General features: G+C 38.2%; 1 protein-coding gene across 2 annotated transcripts in view; it reads right to left on the bottom strand.

The window, feature by feature from the left end:
• The window catches only part of Adk (adenosine kinase), a 420812-nt gene that overhangs the window by 360494 nt on the left and 47342 nt on the right, over window positions 1-12976 (bottom strand). For both annotated transcript variants that reach the window (XM_048339095.1, XM_048339096.1), the window contains exon 3: window positions 565-618. In XM_048339095.1, coding sequence (XP_048195052.1) covers window positions 565-618 — 54 coding nt within the window. The remainder of the gene's footprint in view (window positions 1-564; window positions 619-12976) is intronic.

Here is a 12976-nt window from a genome sequence, read left to right as displayed (position 1 = left end):
TGTCCCTGAGGCCTGTCTGTGCTCAAGGCTAGCACTCTACCAATTGAGCCACAGCACCACTTCTAGCTTTTTCTGTTTATGTGGTTCTAAGGAATCGAAACCAGGGCTTCATGCATGCTAGACAAGCACTCTACCACTAAGCCAGATTCCCAGCCCATACTGCACCAATTTTACATTTACTTTTTCATAAAGCAACAAAAGAAACCTATGTATTTCTCCATTTTCAGCATGTTAGAGGAAGCATTTGAGCAATATCCCAAAAGTAACAATGATAATTCTCAATTTTATATTTTATATTATCAAATATGAATGTTTTATATTATATCCAGGAAAAGAAAATGAAGTATTTCCAAATATTTATTTAGTCCATAAGATGGACTACAATGTTATATATTTCAATGTGCACACAGGAAGAATAATTCCTTGTGTTAATCTTACATAGTATAAATTATTCTAATCCCATTAAGATTATGGCCTGTGTTAATTACATCTTTGTATCATATGTAATTACAAAACTCTGATTGTTTAGTAATGTCTACACAACCTAGAGATTAATTAACTTACAGTTCCTTGTGTTTGTCTTCAGCCAAGATTTGATCATTTGGTTTCAAAGAATACCTATAACACAAAAACAAAAATAGACTAGTCATATAAACATAGAAGTACATTTGCCTCAGCAGACATCCAATTGTAATATCAACACACAGTCAGTTGAATTCTACCAAACAAGCACTGCTACAATGTTGTAGTTCTCTGACTTGATTGACAGAACACCAAGAATGGCCAAGCAGGGCTGGGGATATAGCCTAGTGGCAAGAGTGCCTGCCTCGGATACACGAGGCCCTAGGTTCGATTCCCCAGCACCACATATACAGAAAACGGCCAGAAGCGGCGCTGTAGCTCAAGTGGCAGAGTGCTAGCCTTGAGCGGGAAGAAGCCAGGGACAGCGCTCAGGCCCTGAGTCCAAGGCCCAGGACTGGCAAAAAAAAAAAAAAAAATAGAATGGCCAAGCACCTGATTCTTTACTCTTCTTAGTCATTTTCTGATACTACCCCAAGGACCAAAGGAGGATCCAATTAACCATGCTTTCAAACACAAATTACCTTTTATAGTCCTCTTCTACTAATTATATGCAATATGACTCTCATCTAGCAGTTCAAAATTCTACTATATAGTGTTAAGTGTAAGTGCTCACAAACAATACACAATTATTCATTAAATACATACTTAGCATCTACTATGTTCCAAGTTATAATCTAAACACAGTAAAAGGAATTGGCAATAACCAGCTTTGAAGGTTGGTTGTTGCCTTTTTGTGTTTCTTCTGAGATTAAGTCTTGATATATATTATATAGCACAGGAAGCTACATAACCCAGACTGGTGTAAAACTCAGGATGATCCGGCTTTAGCCACAGCTAGCTGGAGGTTTTAACTCAATCATTTACTAACTTACTAACTACAGGAAAGTACTTCGCCTTTTTGTCTCAGTTTCCATGTCTATAAAATAGAGGATGCTATAAAGACTAAATCAATGGTATTTCACTTGTACTGCTGAAAGTAAACAGACTTTCTAAGGGACAAACGAGTAATTTCCTGGTCTTCAATCCATTAAGCCACTCTTTAATCCACATGCTAACAGACCAGAGGTCTGGGTAGAAAAGTAATGTTGATTTTCCTTTCCTACCTCCCCTCTCACAAGTACCTTTCCCATCTGACCTCCCTGAATGGAACTGTGCTTTTTTATCTGAGGTTAAAACCTCAGAGATACTAAACTAAGAACGATCTATATTTTGTCGGCAACACATTCTTAAAATAACACAAACTACATCTGTCTTTATTTCCAGCACTGAGGATTGAATGTTTGCTAGACAACCCCTCTACCACTTGAGGCACAGCCCTAATCCTACAGCTTCCTGTTTTATGCATCCTTTCTATAAAGAATGAAGCTAGGAATTACAAAAATAAAGTGGATGGTATGTTCTATTTTCAAATATATGAGAAGTTGATTATGATCTTTAATTTTTTTCTCTTCTATCCCATGTTCATCAAGGAACATGTTACTTTTCAAAAAAGTCCTGTGAAGCAACTTAGGGTTTCCAATAAAACGAAAGGCAGTGTCAACTTATTCATTCAGGGTAATACTCTTAAAACAAGGCTCCTTGACTTTCCACTCTCCTGCTTATATACCCCCAACTAAAGATCAGAAGACAGAGGCTGGGGATGTGATGCAGTACAGTGCTTGCCTAACATGAGTGAGGGCCTAGGCTCCATCCTAAATTGTGGAATAAAACAGAGCAAAGCACAGTAATGCAAACCTACTGAAGAGACTGAAAGAAGCAGATCACTTGACCTCACAATTTTAGAGAGAAAGAGAGAACACAAGCCAGGTGCCAGTGGCTCTCACCTACAATATTAACTAGTCATGTCCATTTTCACAAGTATACATCGAGTATTATGACATATTCACCCATCATGTCTACCCTCACCCTTATTTTAGATCTAACTTCCATTTATAAGAGAAAATATATACTATTTTGTCACTCTGAGACTGTTTACCTTACTCAATATGAATTTTATTCACCAAGTCCATCTATTTCCCTGAAAATGACATATTAGTCTTTCTAATGAATGAATAAAATTCCACCATTCATTCATACATAAAACATACTCTACATTGTAGGGCATCTAGATTGCTTACATAATTTGCTTATTGTGAATAGTGCTGTAATGAACATGGGTATTCAGATGCCTTTATTGTGTCTTGACTTGCAAAGTTTTAGATAAATGCTCGAGTGGTACCACTAGATTTTGTTCTACTTTACAAGAATATCCATATTGATTTTCATAGTGGTTAAACTAATTTACATTTTCATCATCAGTGTATCAGGGCTCCTTTTCCTCTGCACCCTTGCCAGCATTTGTTGTTAATATTCTTGACCATGGCCATTCTAATGGAATCTCAATGTTGTTTTGAGTTGTATTTCCTTTATGGTCAAGGATGTTGAACATTGTGTATTCTTTGTGTATTTATTGGCCTTTTTTAAAATTTCTCCCTCTGAGAAGTGTGTTTAGCTACTTTACCCATTTATTAATTAGGTTGTTGAATCTTTGAGGCTTTTGTTTTTCAATATTCTGGTTGCTAAGCACTTGTCAGACTTATAGCTAGCAAATCTCTTCCATTCTGTTGGCTCTCTTTTTAGCTTAGTGACTTTATGTTTTGTTATACAGAAACTGTTTAGCTTAGCCAATGCCATTTACCAATTCTCTCATATCTGCTGAACCCCTAGAATTCTATTCAGGAAACTCCTGCATATGCAATATGTTCTACTGTTTCCTTACTCTTTTCTGCTGTAGTTTCAAGGTACCAGGTTTTATACTGAGGTCTTGATACTAAGACAAGGTGAGAGATAGAGATCCAGTTTCAGTCTTCTGCATAGAGTTATCCAATTTTGCTAGTACCGTTTATGAATAGGCTATCTTTTTTTTCTAACATGCAGTATTTTGGGTATCTCTGTCAAAAGTCAGATGGCAATGTATGTGTGTGTGCACGCGCGCATGCAGACTCATATATCTGAATCTTCCAGTCTGTTCCATTGGTCTTCAGATCTGCTTTTTGTCCCAGTACCAAGCTGATTTTTATTACTATGGCTCTGGAGTATAGTTTGAAGTGCAGAATTGTGATAACTGCCAGTACTGCCTTTGGGGGAGGGGGGCAGGGTGCGCGCATGTGGGGCAGGATTGCTTGCACCTGATTGGAGCTTTTTGTGTTTCCATATGGATTTTTTTGAATTCACTAAAGGTCTTCATACAATTTATACCTCTAGTGCTGGAAACAATATGAACATGAAATACATAGTACAATGAATTACAAAATGCTGCTGAAAAATTTTTTAAGTGGGGAATCTTTTTCCACAATTATAGTGAGCCAACACCAGAACCTGGGAATGGAAGAATGATGATTGGGTCCATGGTCCCAAGGCAGTATATGTTGTTTGCCAGCTGACTCTTATCTCCAGTTATCTCCAAAAAAAAACTGGAAGTGGAGCTGTAGCTCAAAGTGGTCAAGTGCAGTAGGGTAGGTGGCTCACGACAGTAATCCTAGCTACTCAGGAGGCTGAGATCTGAGGATCCAGGTTCAAAGCCAGCCCAGACAGGAAAGTCCTTAAGACTCTTGCCTCCAATTAACCCCCAGAAAACTGAAAGTGGCACTGTAGCTAAGTGGCAGATGGGAAAAATAACAAATGCTGACAAGGAGGTAAAAAAAAAAATCAAATCCTTATATTCTTCTATACAATGTAAATTCGTAGTCCTATGGAGAACAGTATGGAAGGTCCTCAAAAAACTAAAAGCAAAGTTACCACATGATATAGCTAATTAATTACTGGGTATATATCTGAAGGAATTCAAAGGAGATGCCTGTACACTGTATTTGATGTAACAGTATTCCTAATAGCAAAGGTGCTTATCAACAGATAAATGAATATAAAAAAATATCCTGTGTCACCAGGCGCTGGTGGCTCACGCCTGATCCTAGCTACTCAGGAAGCTGATTTGAGGGTCACAGTTTGAAGCTAGCCAGGGCAGAAAAATCGCCATGAGACTCTCACCTCCAATAAACTACTCAAAAAAGCTGGAAGGGGTGCTGTGGCTCAAGTGGTAGAGCACTAGCCTTGAACACAAAGAGGCTCATAGACAGCACCAGGCCCTGAGTTCAAGCCCCAGGGCCAGCAAAAAAAAAAAAATCTTGTGTATATACAGTGGAATATTAGTCAACCATAAAGAATAAAATTATGTCATTTTCAGGAAAATGGATGGAATTGAAGAACCTCATATTTAACAAAATAAGCCAGACACATCATGTTTTTTTCTTAAAATTTTTATTTATTCTTTAATTTTAAAAGATGACCTGAGGGCTGGGAATATGGCCTAGTGGCAAGAGTGCTTGTCTCCTACACATGAAGCTCTTGGTTCAATTCCCCAGCACCACATATATGGAAAAAGGCCAGAAGGGGCGCTGTGGCTCAGGTGGCAGAGTGCTAGCCTTGAGCGGGAAGAAGCCAGGGAAGGTGCTCAGGCCCTGAGTCCAAGGCCCAGGACTGGCCAAAAAAAAAAAAAAAAAAAAAAAAGGATGACCTGAAAGTAAGAAGACTGTTGGGAATGGAAATAGGGGTTGAGGTAGAGAAGGGAAGACAAAAAAAGGGAGAAAGGGGATAGACATGATCAAAGCACAAAATATGTGCATATGAAAATGTCACAATAAAACTCATTGATGTGTACAATTCATATACATTAATAATTATAGCTTTTAGCAAACAAAACCAAAATCCTGATTCAGGTCCATCTTTAAAACAGCAAGGGAAGGCACACATATTTCTGGGCCACTGGGAAGTAGTACTCCAGAATTTCTCTCTTGCTTGTAAACTGGATTATAGAGAAGATGCTAGAATAATGCTGAAAAAATGTTCAAATGAAGGCCTGGAAAACTGCAGAAATATTAGTGAAAACATGAAGAGTAAGATAAAAGAAAGGGCTAAGAAGGTTTGCCAAAGGAAAGAAGATAGACGACAATTAGCATCTCGGTCTGGCCATTTTCCAGCTAGTAATGCTTGACAATTTTCCTAGAGGAGTGTCTGGAGAGAAAGGAGGCATGTCTGTAAAGGCAACAATGCCTAAGAATGTTGAAGAAAAAATAAACTGTCACCAAAGGTATGCTGGCAAAAAACTAATGTGCCTCTGATAATCTCTACTAGAGCTGGAAGCTTTGAAAACAGTCCCCTATGTACCACACATAATAAAAATAGTGAATAACTGTAAGGGTAATGATAATCATTGGAATGTTTTCCAACTAGGAATTACAAACTTTTTCTTTTTTTTTTTCTTGTTTTTTTTTTGGGGGGGTGGGTGGTCTTGGGGCTTAATATCTGGGCCTGGGTGCTGTCCCTGAGCTCCTTTTGCTCATGGCTAGCATTCTACCATTTGAGCCACAATGCCACTTCCAGCTTTTTCTGTGATTAACTGGTCTCACAGACTTTCCTGACGGGGCTAGCTTTGAACGATGATCCTCAGATCTCAGCCTTCTGAGTAGCTAGGATTACAGGCTTGAGCCACCAGAGCCCGGCTAGCAATTACAAATTTTACACATTTTTTGAACCTTACAAATATGTAAACAAAACTAAAGGGGTATGTTAATTCTTACTTTAGAATTCTCTTTTCTTCACTGAGCTAGGGGCCTCAGACTTGCTAGGCAGGCAGCCTCAACCTGCCTGAGTCATGCTCTTAGTCCTTTTAGCTCTTGTTTTGTGGAAGAGTCTCACATTTTCACCCAGGATCAATCTCAGACCACAACCCGTCCCTCCAAGTTTCTGGGATTGTAGACCTGGAACAATCTGGCTTGTTGGATGATATGGGATCTTACTGTTATTGCACAGGTTGGCCCTGAAATGGGACCCTCGTAGTCTCTGTAGCTAGGATTACAAGCTTATACCACCACACTCTAGCCTTTTCCTTGTAATTATCAATGGAAGATATTTAAATATGGAAAGTTTGTTGCTATAATTTGAGCATTACATTAGTGAGAAACAGCTATAACTTATCTAAAATTGATTAATTCTGAGTTGTGTATATTGTTACTGAGGCATACTGATTTTGCTTTTTTAATATTTAAAACATAGTTATTATTATTGTACAGAGGGGGATTACCATTTTTCATAAGTCATATAATTAGTAAATTTCTTTTTTGACAATGTCACCCCTTCTTTCACTTTCCCCCAGTTTCCCATCCCATCACCTTTTTCTTTTTCAAGAAAAAAAAAACACCCACACATACACATACCACTTCTGAAAGTTTTAGAATTCAAATGTCTGCAAGGCTGGAGTTCTGATGCCCAAAGCAAAAGAAAACTGTCTCATCTCTCAGAGACTATATTCAGTATTCGCTCCAGACCTGGGGCTAATCTGAGGTACTGGCCCACAATAAAGGTAGACCTTCCCCCACCTGGCTCATTCAAACACACTAATATTATCTAGAAACAGCCTAATAGACACATCCCCAAATAGAACTTAATCAGTTTTAAAAATAGTTGTGTCACCAATCTGATGCAAATATTCTATATACAACCAAAAGTGCCTTTATCTTGTCCACTGAATTAGCTTTCTATCCCTCTTACATCGGTCTCTACTTTTCAGTGGGGATTGTAGTTCTTGAGATAATAACTTTCAAGATTTTAACATTTGAGATTTTATCTTTCAAAATTGTACTTTAAGGCTTTTTTAGACTTTAGGAAATTTGACCTTTTGGGAATTCAACACTCAGGATTATAGCATTCAGATTTACATCATCTGGGACTATAATCAGTACCACTAGAAAAAAAAAACTATCTCTATGAAGAAAATCTTTAAAAACTGCAATAAAATCAAAGTTGCACCATTTAGTATTATACTGACATATGACTATTTAAGATGGAAATAACTAAAATAAAAATATTAAATTCATCAGTTGTACAAGCTATGCTTCAAATATTCATAGCCAAATGTAAGTAATGGTATATTTAGGCAGACACTAACATCCAGATTTCATTTCAACTTTAATCGCTCCTTGATTGTTTTATTACAAAATCTATTTTTGTAATAAAAACTTATTTTTATAATTTTGGAGGCTAACAAGTTCTATGATTGATAGATGGATAGATAGATAGATATAAACCTAGCCACATATTAATCATTTTTTGACAGTGCACAAGATCTGAACTCAGAGCCTTAAACCTAATTGTCTTGCTTGCTCAGCTGGCACTCTAATACTTGAGCCATGTGAATATATTCAGCCCACTATTTGCTGGTTATTTGGGAGATGGATACTTGTGACTTCTCTGTCCAGGCTGTCAAAGAACTACAACCATCCAAATATATGCTTATCTTATTAAAGACTTAGATTTGCAGCCAGGTCCTGGCTCACACCTGTAATCCTAGATACTCAAGAGACTGAGAGCTGAGGATCAAGATTCGAAGCCAACCTAAGTAAGAAAGCCTGTGAGACTCTTAGCTCCAATTAACCACCAAAAAGCTGGAAGTAGGGCTGTGGCTCAATGGTAGAATGCTAGTCTTAAGCAAAAAAAGCTCAGAGACAGCACCCAGAACCTGAGTTCAAGCCCCAGGAAAGGCACGAACAACAACACCAACAACAACAAAAAGATTTGGGAATTTTATATATTTCTTCAACTATCCTAATTTCCCTTCATAAGACAGAATTTTTAGTTCTTATGATTTTTTTCTTTTTCAATTACCATTTCTTCATTCCTCTAGGGATATTTATCTAGTGTCACAAAGAAAACAAGGGGGGCTGGAGATATAGCCTAGTGGCAAGAGTGCCTGCCTCGGATACACGAGGCCCTAGGTTCGATTCCCCAGCACCACATATACAGAAAACGGCCAGAAGCGGCGCTGTGGCTCAAGTGGCAGAGTGCTAGCCTTGAGCGGGAAGAAGCCAGGGACAGTGCTCAGGCCCTGAGTCCAAGGCCCAGGACTGGCAAAAAAAAAAAAAAGAAGAAAACAAGGCAAACCTGTCATACTTCTTTCTCTTCCTGTTCCACTATTAATACTTATCTCTTCTTTTCTCTGCATAACTCAACCAATGCTCACATGGAAGTATTTATATATTTACATTTCCTACTCCCTTCATACCCACTGTATCTTCCAATATGCTAAAAAAGATTCTTTTCAATAGCTTACTCTGCCACCAATGTTCCTACTAATTTTCCATTATTACATTCTTCCAAACTGAATGAATCAAAATTAACTAATTTAATTCTGCTCTTCTCTCAATTAAAGATTCTTAATTTCTCTTATTTTAGGGGAAAATTAGCTTCATAATCTTCAAGGAAACAATGAGGATGTTTCAGAAGGAATTTAATTTTTATACCAAGTATGTAAATATCTCACTCATATTCCAACACAATAATGCTCACTCTATTCTGGAAATGGGTCAGTATTTGGTAACCTTCCAACTTTCTGATACAAGAACCGCACTCTTTTGAAAATCTAGTCAAGAAGAGAAATTGTTGGGCCTTTTAATCACAAAGAATTGATCAATATATTATAACACATTAATTTTAAAACATTTGGGGGACAAATCACACATTCTATTCTAACCTATACTATACCTATAACAGGACTAAAATAAAATTCATTTATTTTATAACCTTTGCATATCTAATAATTTGTGACAAAACATATATATGTAATTTGAGTTTTTCATGTACTTCCATAATGTCATAGCAAAAATGAAGAATATAGGGTACACAGTATGTGTGTGCATGCACACGCTGGATTTAAAATCCAGGACTTTATATCTGCTAACCATGTTCTCTATCACTGAGGTAATTCTGTAGCCAAGTTTTATCATTAAAACTAGCCTGTATCCCAAATCTCTGCATTATTCAATCATGCATTCTGTGTTCATGAATGAATTATTTCAGCTCAAATTTTCCTCTAGGGGAATATTTACTTCATAAATCTTCTTTGGGAAATAAAATGACACCATATAAAAGCAAACCTATTACATGCTCAAGAAATGGCAGGTATCAGTAATTGTTCAAAATTGCTGGGCTGGGGATATGGCCTAGTGGCAAGAGTGCTTGCCTCGTATACATGAGGCCCTGGGTTCAATTCCCCAGCACCAAATATACAGAAAATGGCCAGAAGTGGCACTGTGGCTCAAGTGGCAGAGTGCTAGCCTTGAGCAAAAAGAAGCCAGGGACAGTGCTCAGGCCCTGAGTCCAAGCCCCAGGACTGGCCAAAAAAACAAAAACAAAAACAAAATTGTTGCAATCTCATTTAATCTTTAACATTTTTCAAATTGGTTCTCCAAGGCCTTTCTTTAGATTCAATACTTTGTGGATCATCATTTCCAATGTGCAAAGTCTATCAGCACATAATAGTTCACTTTAAAAATCTGTTCCAGCTGTAATCCTAGCCTACTCAGGAGGCTGAGATCTGAGGATCACGGTTCAAAGCCAGTCCAGGCAGGAAAGTCCACGAGACTTACCTGCAATTAACCACCAGAAAACCAGAAGTGCTGCTGTGGCTAAAGTGGTAGAGCACTAGCCTTGAGCTGAAGAGCTCAGGGACAGAGCCCAGGCCCAGAGTTCAAGCTCCACAACCAGCAATAAATAAATAAATAAATAAATAAACAAACAAACAAACAAATAAATAAATAAATAACAAAAATATGCTCCATAAAATTTAAATGTTTAACATGTGAAATGCAAAAGAAGGAACTACCAATTTCCTCATCAACTTTAAAACTAGGAAGCTCAGCTAGGTACCAATGGCTCACACCTGTAATCCTAGCTACTCAGGAGGCTGAGATCTGAGGATCACAGTTCAAAGCCATTGGGGAGGAAAGACTATGAGACTCTCATCTCCAATTAATCACAGAAAAAGCTGGAAGTGGGGCTGGGAATATGGCCTAGTGGTAAAGTGCTTGCCTTGTATACATGCAGCCCTGGGTTCAATTTCTCAGCACTAAATATACAGAAAAATATAGAAAAAAGCTGGAAGTGGAGCTGTGGCTCAAGAGGTAGAGTAGCCTTGAGCAAAAAGAAGCCAAGGACAGTGCTCAGGCCCTGAGTCCATACCCCAGGACTGGCACTCTGGCTCAAGTGGTAGAATGCTCACCTTGAGCAAAGAGGAGCTCAGAGGCAGAGCCTGAGCCCAGAGTCTGAGCTCCAGGACCAGCAAACAAACTATGAAACTCCATTTTTAAAAAGCCTCCCACTACATTTCTTACACTCACAAATATTTAAGTACCTAACATGAGCATTATTGTAAGAGGGAAAAGTATAATGTAATTTCTTTGCACCAAGACCCTACTACACATGCAAGATTTATTAAAATTATTGACCTCGCTTAATTGTATTCCTACAACATTTCTAAATTCAACAAACAAAGCTTATATTATGGTTTTAATTATAAACCCTTTGCAGAAAACACTGTACTTCTTTTCAATAAGACATTAGAAAGTGGGAGATAGTAAGGAAGAGAGTCAAGAGGCCTCAAGGCAATTGTAAATATTAATAATTCGTAAACCCTAAATTGCTTGATTGCTTGGTAGTCTGTCTGGAGCTTCTAGTTTCTTCCTTTGGGGCAGTGTCACCATCTTCATAGATAAGAAGACAGGACAGGCTGAGGGTCAGTCTGCCTAGTGTTACAAGATGTTTATCAGTAAATTCTGTCCTGTCTGGAGCCCAGGGTGATTACAAAATGACTGTAGGAAAGAATGGCTCAGGCCAAAGAGTACAGATGCAAAGCAGAGGCTGGGTGGCCTCTTTTTTTTCCAGCAAAAGCAGCTTTTAAACATCTCTTACAACATCTTATCCTCCTCATTGCTGGGATTATAGGCATATAACACACTACTTGGCTGGTATTTAATTTTTTAAGCTCTTTATGCATGCTGGATATATTAATTCCTTGTTAAACAAATAGTTGGCAAAGATTTTCTCCCATTCTGTATGCTGTCTCTTTGTTAACTGTTTCTTTTGTAAAAAGCTTTCTAATTTGATGTAATCTCATTTATATACTCAAAACCAAAATAAAATACCTAGGAATAAGCCTAACTAAGGAGATGCAGGACACCTAAATGAAAACAATAAAGCAAAGGAAAATTATAGAAAGCTGAGCACCAGTGGCTCATGCCTGTAATTCTCTCTAGTCAAGTGACTGAGATCTGAGGATCACAGTTCAAAGCCAGCCTGGGCAGGAAAGCCCATGAACCTCTTATCTCTAATAACCAGAAGGGGTGCTGTGGCTCAAGAGGTAGAGCGCTAGCCTTAAGCTGAAGAGCTCAGAGACAAGCACCCAGACCCAGAGTTCAAACCCCATGACCTATCAAAAAAAAAAAAATTATAGAAGATGAAAAGACCTCCCATGCTTATGAGCAGAAGAATAATACTCTGAAAATATATTATGGGATCTACACATGCAATGCAAACCTTACCAAAATTCCAATGATATTATTCCCAGAAAAAAAAATCCTAAAAGTCATATGAAAAAATAAAAGATCCTAAATACTAAATAGCCAAAGAGATCCAGAGAAAAGAAAAGAATACTGAAGATTAAAACTAGGTTTTTTCCCCCCCAAAGTCCCATATTAAGCCCAATGACTTGGCTCCTTATGCCAAGCCAAATAAAGAGACGTGGTGAAGGGCAAGCTAAGAAAGAAGATTTATCACATGGCAGACATGGGAAAACAGCACTTCGGTATGTCTTCAGTTGTCTTCAAAGGTACAGACATTGGCCTCTGCTTAAATCAGGAGAACTGGGGGGGGGGGGGGGGAGGGAGGGAGAGAAAGGTATGCATAGTTGAAACAATCCTGGTCATGGTATGGCTTGGTTGATCATTATTTCAATCACTGTCTCTGGAGAAATTCCAGAGAAATTATCAGCTTACTGCTGGAATGGAACATGAACAAGATCTCTCACAGGTCTTTCCTGGAGCTTTGGCTATTTATTTTAAGATGAGAAGAAGATGGCATTTCTCTCTGTCACACTAAGCGTATCCTGCTATTTCTGGGTTTCAAGGTGATTTTAAAGTGTGTAAAGCAGGAAATAGCTCACATCAAGGAGTGCAGATGCTGCTGGGGACCAAAGCTGAGATCTGAAGATCATGGTTCAAATCCAGCCCAGTCAGGAAAGTCCATGAAATTCTTATCTCCAAATAACCACTTAAAAGCTGGAAGTGGAACTGTGGCTCAAGTAATAGGTCACCAGGCTTCAGCATGAAAGTTAAGGGGCAGCACCCAGACCCTGAGTTCAAGCTCTAGTACCAACACAAAAATAAATAAATAAATAATAAAGAGCACAGATAAGGAGGGAGAGAAATCTGAGTGTCTAGCTATTAGTTAATTTATAAGGCCAAGCAAAAGCATCTTTTAAGTTGCCTCCTACAGTGTCACCATACTAATTTCAGCCAGACATATTAGC

The sequence above is a fragment of the Perognathus longimembris genome, chromosome 2 (genome assembly GCF_023159225.1).
Source record: "Perognathus longimembris pacificus isolate PPM17 chromosome 2, ASM2315922v1, whole genome shotgun sequence".
NCBI classification, from domain to species: Eukaryota; Metazoa; Chordata; class Mammalia; order Rodentia; family Heteromyidae; genus Perognathus; species Perognathus longimembris.
This window is presented reverse-complemented; position numbering and strand designations above follow the sequence as displayed.